Source organism: Phyllobates terribilis, unplaced genomic scaffold (assembly GCF_046119375.1).
Source record: "Phyllobates terribilis strain yellow unplaced genomic scaffold, ASM4611937v1 Scaffold_12__6_contigs__length_324123572, whole genome shotgun sequence".
NCBI classification, from domain to species: Eukaryota; Metazoa; Chordata; class Amphibia; order Anura; family Dendrobatidae; genus Phyllobates; species Phyllobates terribilis.
Window position 1 is genome coordinate 261866597 of NW_027362772.1, and position 17740 is coordinate 261884336.

The 17740-nt window shown below is 42.8% G+C and overlaps 1 protein-coding gene across 3 annotated transcripts in view; it reads left to right on the forward strand.

The window, feature by feature from the left end:
* Positions 1 to 440: 440 nt before the first annotated feature.
* The window catches only part of ENO1 (enolase 1), a 169384-nt gene continuing 152084 nt past the window's right edge, over positions 441 to 17740 (forward strand). Inside the window, exons 1-12 of one of the 3 annotated variants that reach the window (XM_073656942.1) lie at positions 441 to 577; positions 4065 to 4153; positions 5206 to 5301; positions 6666 to 6724; positions 8787 to 8856; positions 9377 to 9510; positions 9614 to 9836; positions 11008 to 11205; positions 11288 to 11489; positions 12821 to 12929; positions 13032 to 13090; positions 13177 to 13642. In XM_073656942.1, coding sequence (XP_073513043.1) covers positions 4069 to 4153; positions 5206 to 5301; positions 6666 to 6724; positions 8787 to 8856; positions 9377 to 9510; positions 9614 to 9836; positions 11008 to 11205; positions 11288 to 11489; positions 12821 to 12929; positions 13032 to 13090; positions 13177 to 13246 — 1305 coding nt within the window. In that variant the 5' untranslated portion in view covers positions 441 to 577; positions 4065 to 4068 and the 3' untranslated portion in view covers positions 13247 to 13642. Of the gene's footprint in view, positions 578 to 4064; positions 4154 to 5205; positions 5302 to 6378; positions 6438 to 6665; positions 6725 to 8786; positions 8857 to 9376; positions 9511 to 9613; positions 9837 to 11007; positions 11206 to 11287; positions 11490 to 12820; positions 12930 to 13031; positions 13091 to 13176; positions 13643 to 17740 lie in introns of those variants that run through there. The other 2 variants (XM_073656941.1, XM_073656943.1) reach the window with 2 other exon arrangements.

Genomic DNA, 17740 nt, shown 5'->3' on the forward strand with positions numbered 1-17740 from the left:
AATAGATCGACCACTCTCACCTGATTGTCATCCCATTGATCGAAAATACCACTCTAAAATCACCTTACAATTAGCTGCTCACCTAAAGGTTCACATACTTTTTCATTTACAGATGTGATCATTGATCATTTTCCATAATTAAAAAAAAAAAAAAAGATAATGACACTATTTAATGGGTAATATTTGTTTGATTTGGTTCTCTTTAAGAACTTTTAGTATCAGATGTAATTTTAGGTCAAATTTATGCATAAATATAGATAAGCATGTCTATACATTAGGGTTGATGTCTTTACTATAAGTCCATGCATAAGACCCTTGTAGTCCGTACCTCCCGAGCCCCCCTCCAGCACCAGTGTCCCCCCTTGCACTTAAAGCAGCTCGCCTCCACTTCCGGTTTTTCTGGGGAAGGTCGCGTGAGCGCCTCTCAGCAAATCACACTCACGCAGGGGATCCCCCAGGAAGGGGGCTTGTGATGGCCGGCGAGGAGGCGGGTCCTCAGACACTATAAAAGCAGAGCGCTGCTGCAGCTGCTTCTCCTTTCTCTTAGCCGGAAAGCAGAGTACGACTATCCCCAGAGGTGAGTGCTGCAAAGAGGCCCCAGTCATGGCGGATGATGGGTGTGCTCCTTGTGTCACAGACATAGATATGATTGACAGTGCTTATCCCTGGATTATAGCTACTAGTCCTGTATGGGGTTTGGTGCAGCCCCTGGTATCTGACCTATATCTGGTCACATGTTGCAAAATTACCTGCTTGTTGCTAATTATCAGGAATATGCTCAGGATGTAATTCTTGCCCTGTCTGCTCTCCATGTTGCTGCGCGCCTTGTATTGCTAACCATGCACTGGACATTTATCTGCAGATCTGACCAGAGGTGTACCCATACATGTAAGATTGACAGCAGATAAATGTCTCCTTTGCATGGCCAGCATAAGCCTCAGTGCTAGCCTATGGGCAACCATGTGATGTCCTATCTGCAGTGGTGGCCCTGTCACAGGGGTGGGAGTGTAGGGTGGGCATGTAAACCCCAGTTGAGTGCAGTGAGCTGTGCCCCAGGAGCTGGGAAGCCTAGCTACAACTCTGCAGCATGACAACCAGCCTGCACTACCATGGTGACCTGTGCAAATGGAAGACGTCAGCGCCCAATGAGGCTCAGTCCTCATCTGCCGGCGCCCCTCCACTGTATGCACGCCCCAGGAATGTGACACTTGTGGATCCTGTACAGTAACCCCCACCCCAATATGACAGATGCTGCTCTCAGCTGCTGCAGCTACAAATAGAAACCTGCATGCATAGGGTGGGATCCTGGCCTTAACCCCTTGCTGTCGCCAAGTCCATTCATTCATTCGTGGCCTGTTGTAAATTGCCTAATTTAGACATGTGCATATATACTGGCCACCTTTTGGAAAGGAAGGAGAAGGCATAAAATGATCCACAATGAATAATGGAAAATAAAACTATTATAATTTCCATTTATTCATTCTGGATCAATTTATATCTCTTCCCTTTGCAAAGACTGCCAATGTCTTCCTAGACTGTAAAGGAACTGAGTCACCCTTTCTTTAAAATAGATGGTGTCTCTCCGGGCTACGTTCTTCCCACTTTGTGCTCTAAAGGATAATTAGCGTGCTGTGCCAGCACTTAAGGGGTTAATGCCGGTGCTGCGATCTGATCTTTCCTCTTATTGAGATCTGTTGCTAGGGTTCAGTGGGTGTGGTGCGTTTGCAGGTTAGATGGTGATGGCCGCCATGTATTTTTTTTTTTTTTTTTTCTAAATGTGGTTTTTTTTTTTTTGTATTCTGTTCACATATAGGGGTTTAATAAGCTGCAATGGAGCTTGATTGGAACAGACGTTGTTCTATAGAGGGGATCCTGCAGGCGGCTCCTAGATTAGAAGGGTTTAATGTAATACTTGCCCACTATAACATTATGTAACTGGTAGGAATGAAGATGCTGCTTGCAATTCTATGAAAGCTCAGGGTAAACTAGTTTTTTGCATTTATCTCGTTACAAAATTTCCCTTTTCCAATGCCTGTCTTGCCTTATGATGTAATGCTACAGTATATCCTGTGGTGAAGTCCCTTTTTAACGACTCGGCCAGGCCTAGACGTGTTCTGCTTCGTGAGTAACTGCACGTCTACCAAGCAGCCATTTTCTAGAAATGAGCTTTTCAGCTCCTTGAATCACTGTTCTTTTTCCACATCTCTGATGCCAGGGCCGCCCCCCACCCCAAGAGGAAGTGCATTTATGACTAATAATCCTTCCCACCTGCATAGAAAGGAGGACATGACTGTATATTGATGCCAATATTGGTTTTATGGGAATGTATGAATCTTACTGTTGCAGTCAGGATGGGGTTAAATTCACCGTCCTTTCTAGATTAGTATGGATGTGGCTGCAGCAGCCAATGGTGTCCAGCTACTATAAAAGTGGGTCATTGGTGATCTGACTGCAGGGAAGTGAATGTTTTGCAGGGACTGCGCCCTTTTGTGAACCTTTGTACTGTCTGAGAAAAACAATGTGTCACCATAAAACTGCTTTCTGGGTTTTTTCTTTACTTCAGCCAAGTGCAATTTTGTTGCAGTTTAAGACAAACAAGATGTGGATTGTAAATGGATGGAAGGATGCATAGGAAAAATTCTGCTTCTCTGGATGCATTCATACGTGCCTGAAACGCTACTTTCCCAACAGAAAATCCACACTGATCCATTGCAGATTTTGACTATTATTGACAAACTTTGATTGTTCAGTTGTTGACGATTCTGCAGCAAAATGGTAGTTTGAAGTCATTTTTCTTGTAGAATATGCTAAATTCTGAAGCATCAAAGTGCTATAACCCTCATCAGTCCCTGTACCACTTTGACATTTTTATATGGTCAATTTGCTTCCGATGGTGGAGACGCCTGTGCATGGTCGGTATGCAAGGCTGCTGCGTTTGCATCTGTACATACCAGCCATTATCTGCATCCTGTAATTTGTCCCCCACACCTGATTCATACTGGTTTGTAAATTGCACTTTGTGCACCGGTACTCCCTGCCTTCAAAGTCGGTCTGCGTCCATAAAAATGGTGCTAGTAAAAGGACAGCTGCCTTTCCCCAAAAGTCATTGTTTCCCTATACAAATTATTGGAATGACCTCCAGCTCTATAGGACGGAGGATGCCCTTGAAGACTGCATGACCTAGCCAGGTTTCTGAGCATGCCCCATTGCTAGGAGGATGCTACGTGATGAGAAAGGTGGTGATGAATGGAGGAGGCCGTGATGTTCACACTCCTCTTCCTGCATGATTTTGGATGGGTTGGGCACTGCGGCACCTTTATGTAAGCTGCTAAGCCTCGGGGCTCCTCTGAAGCCACTCTAGACTATATAAAAAAATCCAATTTTTATTTTTGTGAGAATACTAGTGTCTGCTGGCAACAAAAGGGTTAACCTGAATTGCAGCATTTCTGACGTTGTGAAGGAGGAGCGTGGACACAGGAAGCTTATAGTCAAGGACATAGCTGTGAATGTATATAGGGTATATGATTGGCGCTGCTCCATCAGGTTCATCTGTAGGAACATGATGACAGAAGCTAATCCCTGGCCAGACAATGGGGGTCGCACACATAAAGGGAAAGGTCATCAGGATTTCGTGACCTTGAGGCAAACCTTGTCTTCTCAAAGCCAGCCATTGCAAAATGATAGCTTAACCCCCTCTGTGCTGGATTTGCATTGCTTAATACAGGGAATGGGGGAACTAAAGTGAGCTCCTGAATGATTTAACTTTGCCTCCATTGAATTAAATTGCAGAAATTTGGCTAAATTACAGAAGAAGCTTCCAAAAAATCAATCACATGCAGCAAAATACAGGGCTTGAGTATGCTGGGTCAGCTAGATCCCATGGTACAACGCCAAACCTTATTTAAATATATTGTGTGAATGGGGTTGCTGCTATATTGCACACAGCCTAGAGATGGAGAAATAATGTCTGTCCCAGCATATATTGAACTTTCACTGGCAGTAACTTCATTTTATATGTACAGTTTTTGTAATCCTGTGCTGCATTGCATTTTTTTTTTCCCCAGCACCATGTCCATCCTTAAAGTCCACGCAAGAGAGATCTTTGACTCCCGTGGGAACCCCACTGTGGAGGTAGACCTGTATACAGGAAAAGGTGGGTTACTGGCTTTTCTATGACTTTCCAAAACTGGAAACCATTCCTTTCGCTCAAATTTAATCCTTAATGATGACACAAATTAAACTGTACATAAAGTATAATCTGCCTTTCTATGTGCCCCACTGAATTTGGGGATTGACTCATTTACTGGTTGCCAAAAATGGGCATCATACCTTACGATGCAGATTTTACTGCCCTGGCTTGAAATCACTTCTATAGGAGTTATGGAGCCTGGCTGTTTCTGTATTCCAATCTTAAACATGGATGACTGAGATAGAGATGAATAACAAAAGACTGACTGTTGCTTCCAAACAGAAAACAGGTGTGTACAGGTGCTTACTAAGAGTAGCCATCTCCATACATGACTAACAAATAAAGTTGCACTCTGCAGTGCTATAGCATGAAAACATAAAATAATTGAAGAAAACAGGAGTAACCATTATACAGTACACTATTACATAGTTAACAAGTCCCTAATAATTGCCAGTTTGCACCATTGAAGACTGGGGATTGCATCTTCCTGTGTCTTCATCCATTTGTCTACACCAGTTTGCAGACTTGTTGATTGGCACAGGCGCGCTGTTGTCGTGCCAGGGCAACTGGACGAGCAGTGACAAAGCGACCAAGAAGTTCCTTGAAAGCACTTCACACATGCACTAAATGGGACTCCGTCCCCTGATGCCGTCAAGCCTGTTAGCGCCTCCTATCCTGATGGATCTGTCATTACGATCACTTCTGCTGCTGATCCTTATCAATGATGGCTATATTTAAGACTTAATTGCAGCTATTCTAAACAGTTTAGTCCAATAGTCAATCAATCTGACTGTAGACTGGTGACAAGCAAACTGTTAGTGGGAATATTCTTAATCATAAGATCATTCATGGATAAGAGATTTCAGCTGAAAAAAATAATAATCAAACGTGACCCACTTTATTTCAAACTGTCTGATCGGGCAGCTAAAACTATTGTTCATTGTTGGGTTAGAGTTGACGAAACTCATTTTCTATGGGGTCTTTTAATCGTGACCCACTAACTTTCTCCCTCGCAGGCCTTTTCCGTGCTGCAGTACCCAGCGGAGCCTCCACCGGCATCTATGAAGCACTTGAGCTCCGTGATAATGATAAAACTCGCTACTTGGGAAAGGGTAAGTCTCTGCTTTTTTATTGCATTTGTTTCCTCTTGGAATATTTTGTAAATCATATTAAATGTAACAATTGTTTGAAGCAGAGTTGGATAATGTAGTAGTAAATGCCAATTCTGGATCATCTTTGCAATGATGCAATACAGAATTCTTACCCCTGGAAACCTGTGAATAAACTGACAACTTGATGCTACTAGTCCCATTAAAGGGGTTGCCTGGTCTAAAATGAAGTCTGCAGTCACACTGTGACTGCAGACCTATGAATTCTCCCGGCGCAGGAACTGTGTGCACTGCAAGGATTTGCTGGTCTTGGATCTGGGAACAGCAGTGATGTATTGGAAATTGGATGCTCCCGGGTAAGTGCCATCTAGCTGGTGTGGCCTCGCTCCATACTAGTGTATTGGGTTCTGTCTGGAGCATGCATATCACATACACCACCGGCGTTCCCAGCACACAGTGTATGGTGGGGGGGATTCTAGTCTGCAGTCAGACCATTAATTTTAGACCGGACATCCTTTTTAAGTGTTGTGTGTTTCTCTCCCTCCCCCCCATCTTAATACAAGGAACCATAGTGTCCCATTTTATTCATGCATTTCTAGGAGGAATAGCTGGAATTGCACTAATGTGCCAAAAACTTACCCTTTATCTGAGGTACTCCAATGTGTTTAAAACAATTTTTTTTTAATCTCTAGTCTTAATTTTTCACAATTTTTGATTTTGTATTGAAAAATCAGTCTCCAACTGTCGCACTTATTATAAATGACAGTTAGTGGTAGAAAAATACTTTTTTTTTTTTTAACATATTACTATAGTACCAACATTGTGGATTAGGTTTAAGAACTTCATCCACATGCTACAAGGAAAATCCAAATTGAATGCTGCTGCAGGTTTGATGTCTTGACCATGCATTTCATCCTATGCAAAGTGACGTCTGCAGCGACATTTCGCTTGTGATGTTCATTAATTCTTTGACACCAATGTTAATGGGTTCATGATCAATTTACGATAGACTTGATCTCTGCAAGAACTCAAATCCAGGATTGTATCTAGTTTCCTCACCTTTCTGTCCCTTGATCTCAGGTGTGAGCAGAGCTGTGAAATATGTAAACGAGTTTTTGGGACCTGCTTTGTGCACCCAGGTAATGGGAGCCTGTGCCCCGCACTTCTCCCAATGCATGGGGTTTGACTAACTGCTGCAATGGCGTTCCTAGGCAGCAGACATCTCCTGCTTGATGCTTTTTATAAGTGCATGTAACGGTCCGGCAGAGGAAAACGTAGCGTCCTTCAGCAGGAGATGTTGGTCTAGAAATGCCTTGGTGCATGCTCGTGTGATCCGTGCAGTGATTGAATGTGCTTGTCCCTTCCAGGTGTCTCTAAAGCCGTTGAGCACATCAATAATACCATTGCACCAGCACTGGTTGGAAAGGTATGGGTTCTTGTTTTTACTAACTGGCTGCTAAACTCTTGTGCGCTTAATCTTTTGCTTTGATGTTCTTCCAAAGTTAAAGCTGCGGATTTGGGCAGCACTGAATACTACCTTGTGTCTTGGAGTCTCTTGACTGTACCTTGACAGATGTTTGACAATACAAAGGAAGAAAAAAAGCGATCAAGGGTCCTCATAACCACATGTCATATAAAAATAGAATCTTTATTATGAGATTAAAAATCACATATAACAAATAAGGACATGGTGACCACGAAGAGCATGTGCAAATGCAAACAGGACCCTGAAGGCAAACCAGAAGTAAAGGAGTACGTCATAAATATAACAATAGATGGTCAGAATCGGTTTGTTCAAAGACCCAAAATCAAAAAATCACTACATGACTGTATTGACTAAAATTGGCGATCCTGTAAATGTCATGGTGTGCAGCCAATATGCAGGGTCAATGTATACCTTAAATAAGGTGCAACATAGATGAGCATGGTGCAAATAACTACAATGCAAACGTCTTTCTACAGTATTCTGGCTTCACCAATTCTTACAGAACCGGTGATTGAAGTATGAGCATTGGGTTTGCCAATCTTGTCTACATTCAGTGGATGAGCCTATATTCTGAAAGCTGCCAAAAAATTGTTTTGTCTATACAAAGCTGTTTGCATTAAAAGTTGCAGGCCAGATGGGAGGTTAATAACCTCAATACAGGTCCATTTCAATCCCTCAAATCTTTTTAATAAGACTGAACTTGTCAATTGAAACCTTCAGCTCTTCTGTAACATTTACCAAAGCGGCTCAATACAGCATACATCCGGCTAGCCACTGAAACGCATTGACACCTGACTGACCTATGCGTAATGCTTTTTTTTTTTTTCCTTCTCAAAACTATTGAATTCTTGCCTTATACAGTATCTTAAGTTCATAGGAGACCCTTGTCTACCCTTATTGGAATAGCGGCATTAATCTGACATCTATACCTTAGATCCATGTTGCTCTAATGGAGGAGCAGAATAAATTTACTGCAGCAGCTGTTGGTGGAGACACTTGTTACATGATCTCAAGTCTTATTTAATGAGCAGGCAGACTTGTAGAAAAGCATCTAGACTGACAACTGCAGGATAAGGGCTTGTGCACATTAGTCTGGAACTTGTATTGACCCACACTCTATATGGATTGTCCCATATAAACAGTACATCTATGGATATGGAGTCATCAGAGCATGTTGCTTTTCGAATTTGTGCAGAAACTTGTTCACAGTATGAAATTGCTGGTACTGTAATGGGCTTTACAGAAGCCCCATGATGACTTGTAGTTTAGCACTGTGCATGCTTCTTAATTAAATGCACTTCTGGCCCCTTTGTTTGATTTGGGCACAATAAAAAGATTCCTGTGACTGATCTTTCAAGGAGTATTCTTAAGTTAAGTTTGTGTGGAAATAAAATTCAAGTCAGTTGTCAACTTATCTGCTGTCATTCTCAAGGGCTTTTATCTTAGTGTACAGCTGACTTTCCTGAAGCTCAACCACTTGTTTCTGGAGAGTGCAGTTTTTACACTTCAGGAGAGGGGTTAACTGAATATCCCAGTCACCTCTCTCCAGTCCACCAACCTCTATACAGTTGTTTATTTGCTTACCTCCCTCTTGGCTCCTGACAAGCTGCTGTTATAAAGCCTGCAAAATCACCAGCATCTGCTACTTCTAGAGCAGGTCTCCTAATCATAGCTCAGAGATAACAGGGCATTTGAGCGCAAACGAGGCTTTTTATAAATGGTGTAGACTCTTGGAAAAGAAACACTAGCATCTGAATGTTACAGGAAAAATTCTGCTGAGCTTTATATTCTACTAATACTATGGCTCTGCTACTCACCAGAACTGTCACTCAAGGGGGAGCGCTCCTCCAACCCTAAAACAAGGAACTAGGGAGACTGCATACCCTAGGGCTGCTCAAGAGACAACTTGAGAATACCTCTAACGGTGGACCCCAATCCATCAAGTCAGACTTATGGAAACTTCTGTGCTAATGTCTCTTTTTTTTTTTATTTTTTCTTCCAGAGTTTAAGTGTCGTGGAGCAGGAAAAGATCGACAAACTAATGCTTGATATGGATGGGACTGAGAACAAGTGTAAGTGTATTCTGACTATCTGTGGATCCTGTAGGGACGGTGTTCAAAAAATATTTACTTTGCTTTATTGTTACCACTGTTATGGATAGAGTACTGGAAGGAGTGTAAATGTTTAGTATTCTATTGAAGCCTCAACAAAAGGCTTCATTTATTAATGTTACATTATAAATGGCGAGGGGGGAGGAATTTTCCCAACAATAGCTTGACTCATTATATCCAACATGTCTGCATAACCTGAAAAGTCTATTCATAAGACTTATGATCTTTGCCTGAAAGTCAGTTGTATTAAAGGTCACCCACAGGGGTGTTTTAACTTTTGCACTTTTGCATGTGGATATTTTTGGAATGCAATTTCCAACAAGTAGTATGCACATACTTGACTGGTTACAAGATGGCCAACCAATTATGGGCCAACCTGCAGGCTACATCTATGATGCCGGATTTTCTATGTAGTCTTATAGATAATGCAGTAGTTGCCTAGTCCTTAAGTAACTTTTTTTTTTTTTTGTCCCCTTTACAGCAAAGTTTGGTGCTAATGCCATCCTGGGAGTCTCTCTGGCGGTGTGCAAGGCTGGCGCTGCTGAAAAAGGAGTGCCCCTGTATCGTCACATCGCTGATCTGGCTGGAAACCCAGAAGTCATTCTTCCTGTCCCTGTAAGTTTCACTGCAAATCACTTTATTATGAATAATAAGAGCAAGTAATCCCAGTTGCATGAATGCAGAAGTTGCCTAATTGGCCTCTTTTTCTCTTCCACAGGCGTTCAATGTGATCAATGGAGGATCTCATGCTGGCAACAAGTTGGCTATGCAAGAGTTCATGATCCTGCCAGTCGGTGCCTCCAGCTTCAAGGAGGCCATGCGCATTGGTGCAGAGGTTTACCACAACCTAAAGAACGTGATCAAGGGCAAATATGGCCAGGATGCCACTAATGTTGGAGACGAGGGTGGCTTTGCACCCAACATCCTTGAGAATAAGGAAGGTAAGTGTCCTAATGTTTCTGCACTGAATCCCCAAATGGCAAGTTCTTATTTTTTTTTCTTAAATTCATTAGGTTTTTGCAGGTTTGGATCTATTTTGTGGAACCCAAGAGTAAATAAATTATGTTTCCAGATGCAAATTGTGGCATGTTTCATAATATAGAAGCTTGTGTATGGGTCCTGAGGGGGTTACTTGCTGATTTCTGGTGAGGCAAAGAATGGGGAACAACCACCGCTCTATTATCTATGGTGCTAGCTGAGTGCTAGAGTCTACAATCCCATAGACAATAAATTTTATGGATTGGTGGAGGTTCCACTAGTCAGATTCTCTCAGCCATAAGCAAGTTATTCCCTATGCCATTAATGGAGACTAACCTTGGGGTAAGGTGACTGGCTTCTACATTCATTTTGTACTGGCATATACTCCCTTTAAACCAAATGTATGCACTTGGTGCACATTTGGAGGGACTGGGTAGTTGAATGCACCTTCCCAAATATTTATCGAATTCCTGTAAAGCCAGAGCAGTCTAGGGACAGCGATGGGTGCAAGAAAGTAGGTGAGAAGGTGCACTAAGCTGCTGGCTGTTAGGGTGCATTGAGTGCCTGTGCGTGGTTACAACAGTGATTTTGTGCACCTCTCCCTATAAAGCCCAGCTGCCTGGACTATAAAAGTGCGGTCTTCAATTTTTTTTTATTTTTGAATTCTGGAGTGAAATATAATTGGCAAATTAATACTTTCCCGATATTGCGCCAGTGGGAATGGTGCTCTAGAATCTCCTGGCTAAATGATCTGCAGCAGTTATGTTACTGTAACTGTATACGGCATGTAGCCATACTGTGGGAAGACAGGCTATCTAAATATAGTGATACTCGGCTGTGGGCTGGGGGGAGGACAAGGAATGTTAAGTGAATGAGCAGCTCCTGTTCGGCTCTGCAGCAGGAGATCAGGGACACATGCATTATAAATGTGATGGGAGGATTGCCCTGTATCACTTATGGACTCCACTTTTGTAGTCTTTGGAAGACTAGCTTCTGTCAATCAAATGCACTTACACTCTTGCCTCTGTATAAAGAATATATGTAATATACATACATGGTGTACACTAATATTACCTTAGCATTGGCTTGTCATTCCACATGGATTTTGTAACCTGACATCCTCTCCCCTCTCAGCTCTGGAACTTCTGAAGACTGCCATTAACAAGGCTGGATACCCAGATAAGATTGTGATCGGGATGGATGTAGCAGCCTCTGAGTTTTACCGTGATGGAAAGTACGACTTGGATTTCAAGTCCCCAGATGACCCCAGCAGATACATCTCCCCCGACCAGCTGGCCGACCTGTATAAGGGCTTCGTTAAGGACTACCCAGGTGACTATTAATGCACAACATAACTATAGCAGTTTGCTGCTTTTTTTATTTTCCATTGTTTAATTGCTCATCTTTCTTCCAGTGGTTTCCATTGAGGACCCATTTGACCAAGATGATTGGCCTGCGTGGTCAAAGTTCACCGGCAGTGTAGGCATCCAGGTAGTCGGAGATGACTTGACTGTGACAAACCCCAAGAGAATTGAGAAGGCCGTCAGTGACAAGGCCTGCAACTGTCTTCTTCTGAAGGTCAACCAGATCGGCTCTGTTACTGAATCTCTGCAGGCGTAAGTAACGGTTATGGGTTGCAAGCGAACAATCTTCCTTGTGCTAGGCATTGAGAGCCTTAAGACCCTGATTCGTCTTTTTCCTTGGTCTCTTTTTTTTTTTTTTTAAAAAAAAAAAAAAAAATTCTCTAAGCAGGAAACGTCTCATGTTAAACGACACTATCTGGTGTACAGTCACTCGGGGGACTTGACCACTCTGCTCCTGTACAATGCCAGATGGACTTATTGGAGACCTTCATCTGCTTTCTGACACTTTTATGGCAATATTGGCTCAACAAGACATCCAAAGTACCCAGAGGCACCCCTGACCAATTACTAAACACTACCCTAGGTTACAATAACTACCCAAGGAACAGGGCAATCACTCCAAAATAAAACCAATAATTTTATCAATATAATTAAAAACACAAAAAAAGCAGTATACGATATGAAGGGGGAACTTAACACCACACAAACATGTATTCATGCAAAATGCTGACACAACAAACATTTCCATATCTAGAAAATATCAATAAATATTAAGTATAAAGACCACACAGATGTAAAATACCCCATGTCCAATTAATTGTCCTATTGTGTCAGGAGACATATCAAGGTGGGTCTTAAAAATCCTATTTGGTTTGGGGAATCTGTACTAAATAGTTATGCCTAAAAACATTACCTAAAGAGCCCAAGGAAGGAATGATGTGGTGGTCAGCTTCCCCTTACCCCGACACTCGTTTCGCCGCCGCTTCTTCTGGGGGGCATGTCTGCAGAAACCAAGAAAACCAGCTGACCCTCTGATGTGGTAGCGCATGCTGCAACCATCACCACGCGCTATCACCACATCAGAGGGTCAGCTGGTTTTCTTGGTTTCTGCAGACATGCCCCCCGGAAGAAACAGCGGCGAAATGCGTGTCTGGGTAAGGGGAAGCTGACCACCACATCATTCCTTCCTTGGGCTCTACAGATTTTTAAGCATAACTATTTAGTACAGACTCCCCATTTCCATCCTGGCAACCATATGTGACTGTTTATGGGCATTAAGACATTATTTAAGGACCAAATAGGGGATTATCAAATACATAATATCAAGGTAGGTCTTAAAAATCCTAATACATGTTGGTGTGGTGTTAAGTTTTTGTTTTTAATTATGTTGATAAAATTATTAATTTTTATTTTGGAGTGTTTGCCCTGTTTCTTGGGTAGTTATTGTAACCTATGGTGGTGGTTAGTACTTTTATGGCCATGCATGAAATGTTTAAAAGCGCTTGCTGATTATTGGGAATTTGTGGCATATTCTCAGATTTGTCTTTTTTTTTTTTTTTTTTTTTTTTTTTTTTTTTGCATAGATGCAAACTGGCTCAAACCAATGGCTGGGGAGTAATGGTCAGCCATCGATCTGGAGAGACTGAAGACACCTTCATTGCTGATCTTGTGGTTGGCCTTTGCACTGGACAGGTATAAATGACTAGAGTATATCCTATGTTTATTGCTTCGGCTTTTCTTCCTCTCTGTAAGTTACTATCAACTTCATCTCTTTATTTTCTTTTTTTCATTCAGATAAAAACTGGAGCTCCGTGTAGATCTGAGAGACTTGCAAAATACAACCAACTGCTCAGGTAAGTGATTAAAATAAAGTCCTTACATCTCAATAGATGCTTAGTGTATGGGGGTCAATGTAAAGTAACTGTTTTTTATCATGCAGAATTGAAGAGGAGTTGGGATCCAAGGCTTGCTTTGCAGGAAGAAATTTCAGGAAGCCAGTCATCAACTAGGAAGAGTCATCGCACTGAGCACTTAACCATCTTTATGTAGTCACTGTACACCTAGGAGTCTGCAGGAGAAGCCCTCGCTGCTGTAGAGGCCTGTCTCTCCCCAAGCCCCTGCAGCAATGACTGTACAGGGCCTCACAACCCTGCAGCTTCTGACCTTCCAATCCCTGAAGCTTTGCTGCTTATTAGGATGATTCCTTGTCTGTCACTCTCTCTCGGTGCCTGCATGTTGTCATTGTTTTTTTCTTTCGTGGCTGTGGTCCTGATCACTTCAACCCTGTTGATATGGTGTGTTATCATCTTGTGTTGCAGACTGTCGGGAGGCTAGTTATAACAGTTCATGTGCAGAGTAAAGAGAATGTAGTTTTATGAAGAGAAAATAAACTCTATTGAAGGTGACTTTTGTTTGTTCTGCATTCAAAGAAAGTCTAGCTGCACAATTTGCAAAAAGCTAAACTTGAATCATGAATAACAAGGAAGAGCCTGTAAACCTGGGGTTTGTCATGTGGATTTCACCCTATGCAAACAAGCAAGGGATCCAGCATCTGATCGGGCTTTAATTCAATAGTTAAACAGAACACACTGAGTATGGGGAAGGGAAAGATGTCCCAAGATCACAAAATGCGTTTCAGATTTACACTGTTTAAGACCACTGTGCACTTGAAACATGTTTGATCTTGGGACTTTTTTTTTTTTTTTTTCCATTCTCCATCCCCCCCACCCCCACCCCCAATATAAAAATATATGGAATTTAAAGCATAATTTTACCTTGTCTGACTAGAAGCTGGATCCCTTTCTGTTTGCAATGCCTGACTCTAAGCAGTAGTGTGGTCCTGTGCTCCCCCCACCCACCCAGGACTGGGTGTATACTGAGGGTGAGCTGGATCTTTCTTTTTTTTTTTTTCTTTGTGGATTCTGTATTTTCTATCTAGTCTTAGAGGATAAAATGTGCAAAATACAGCATTTGGGTATGTTCACAGTACTCCTTAATAAAACCATCTTTAGGGTAAGAATATGGGGTATGTCTGAGGGTCACAAACAACTTGCATCCACACAATCAAGCCTTCCCCCTTGAAGCTGCTTCCTTATCCTTTTTAAGGTTTGTGCTAAAAATAAAAATAACATAAAAAAATCTGCTTTACATAGCCCACCTGCTCCAGCACCACCCCTCTGACACAGCTGCAGTGGCTGCATCATGCTGTACTTATTACTTCACTCATTAAGACATGTCATCAAACAAGGATTGGAGCAGCAGGAGCTTTTTGTCCCCCCTTCTCCAGTCAAGGAGTGCTTACAGGTGCCTTTCTCTAGTGTATAGACAACGTTCAGTCAACCACCTCAATGCTGGGTAACAGGAGTTGACAGTTTGCAGGTAGTTGGACAGCAAAGTTATGTGCAGATAAAATCACTGTCTACAGCACCAGGGGTGGATTAAGAGTAGCAAGGGCCCCGGGCAGTTTAGAAGGCGCGGTCCAACCCACCACCACCTGATTTATCACGTGACATGTCACATGATCCCCTGTGATAGATCATGTGATAGTTCACGGGAAATTAATTTGGCACAATATTAATTGTGCTGCCTCATCCGAGAGCAGCACAATATTGGGGCAGATACCCTGATTCCAGCGATGTGTCACTTTTTCAGCTGCTTGTTGTCATTTTGAGAAAATCACCGTTTTATCTGCTGCAGATCTAGCAGCTCTCTGAATGCTGTGCTCTGTATAGCCCCACCCACACCACTGATTGGCAGGCCCATGCTCAGTGTACACAGAAATCTACTGATCAGTGATGGGGGTGGGGTCCTACAGAACTTACTAGTCATCTAGTGATGATTACCTTCTGACAAATCAATGATTTTATCAAAACAACACTAAGCAGCCCAGTAAGTGACACATTACTGGAATCAGTGCCTCTAACCCTACATTATGCTGCTCTCAGATTAGGTGGCAAAAACCTGATGACAGATTCCCTTTAAAGGAGCTATAAATACAAAAAAGTTTGTATTAAAAAAAAAATACAAGCCATTTGTGAAATTAACTTTTTTTTCATTGTTAATTCACATTAGACTGTATCTTCAACACTTTTGTCAGCAGGTCTTATTACAGACTCTGAATAGGGCAACTCTCCCTCAGCAGAAAGTCACAGCATGGTTAAATGGGATCTTTTATGATTTTCTCATAATAAATAAAAAAGGACATGCAAGTCCTCCAAACTATTTTCCGTTTCTGTATAGGGGAGGTCCTAAATCTTTCTTGTTCTTTAGTTGATCACATGTCAAAAAGGCAAAGCATTTACTATGAACTCGCCTAAAAAAATATACACTGGGAGAGTAATATCATCATCTGCATGTAACTATTTCTTGACTCTAAGGGCTCGCTCACACTGTCGTATAACAAGGCCAAATGCTATGTGATGTTTTATCGGATAGGACTCTGCCCTATGTTATACTATGGGACAATGCAGAACTGCGATTATCGGCATGAGAAAATAATCTCATTCGATATTCGGACCATGTGCACCCATACAAGTCTATGGGTGCACGTAAAACATTAGACTGCACTCGGATGTCATCCAAGTGCAGTCTGATGAATGCTCACAGACTATGGAGAAGATGGAGAAAGTAAGTTCTCCATATCTGTGCTGCGAGAGAATCGGATCACTCAGTTGAAGCTCTGACAGAGTTTGAGCCGAGTGTCATTAGCATAATTGGCCCTATTCTCTTGCATGAGAGAATATATGGCTTAGTGAGTGGACCCTAAAACTGAATAGTAGTGACGGACAGGCACCTCACAAGCGGGATCCATGTAGCTCTCAGATGTCATGTAGGTAGGGCTTCATTCCATGGGGTAGGGCTTAATTTCAAGGTATATAAAAAAAAAAAAAAAATGGACTTCAAATAAAAATTAAATGAACACAAAAAGCACTAATTGAATTATTTTTTTCGTATTTATGTTTGCAGCCCCTTTAAAAACCCTTTGAGGACCAAGGCACATATATGTCCCATAGTTTTAAACTGGAAAAAAATTTGAATAAAATTTAAGGTCCTCGAAGGTTTAAGTAGGTCATAAATTCATATGAATACTTGCTCATACAATTGCACATGACATAAGATGAAGAAGAACAGAATCAAAAATATGACATTAAGTGGAGCACTTACAGGTATTCAAGGTGAAAGAGACCAGCAAAGGCATCGTCTCGAATGACAGTAAATGAGTTAGAATTCAGCAAGCTGAAAATGAAGACAGCAGGTTAGAAGCGAACCAGACTTTATGGTGCTCAGAATTAGTCAAGCAGAATTTATTGACTGCTCTTGCAAAGCACTGAGACTCCCGCGGTGTATAGATGGCGCCGCGCGGCCTCCCGCTGTGTATAGATGGCGCCGCGCGGCCTCCCGCTGTGTATAGATGGCGCCGCGCGGCCTCCCGCTGTGTATAGATGGCGCCGCGCGGCCTCCCGCTGTGTATAGATGGCGCCGCGCGGCCTCCCGCTGTGTATAGATGGCGCCGCGCGGCCTCCCGCTGTGTATAGATGGCGCCGCGCGGCCTCCCGCTGTGTATAGATGGCGCCGCGGGGCCTCCCGCTGTGTATAGATGGCGCCGCGCGGCCTCCCGCTGTGTATAGATGGCGCCGCGCGGCCTCCCGCTGTGTATAGATGGCGCCGCGCGGCCTCCCGCTGTGTATAGATGGCGCCGCGCCCCCCCCCCCCCCCCCAGAGACAGCAGGAGGCCGCACAGCGCCATCTATACTCAGCAGGTGGCCGCACACAGTCACGCACACACAAACATATACATACACGCATAAACACATTTGAAACACAAAAATACATATAAACAGACATCACACAATCATATCTGCCCACACACACACATACAAACAGACATCACACAATGACATCTGCCCACACACACACAGACATCACACAATGACATCTGCCCACACACACACAGACATCACACAATGACATCTGCCCACACACACATCACACAATGACATCTGCCCACACACACACAGACATCACACAATGACATCTGCCCACACACACACAGACATCACACAATGACATCTGCCCACACACACACAGACATCACACAATGACATCTGCCCACACACACACAGACATCACACAATGACATCTGCCCACACACAGACATCACACAATGACATCTGCCCACACACACACACAGACATCACACAATGACATCTGCCCACACACACACACACAGACATCACACAATGACATCTGCCCACACACACACACAGACATCACACAATGACATCTGCCCACACACACACAGACATCACACAATGACATCTGCCCACACACACACACACAGACATCACACAATGACATCTGCCCACACACACACACACAGACATCACACAATGACATCTGCCCACACACACAGACATCACACAATGACATCTGCCCACACACACACACACAGACATCACACAATGACATCTGCCCACACACACACACAGACATCACACAATGAC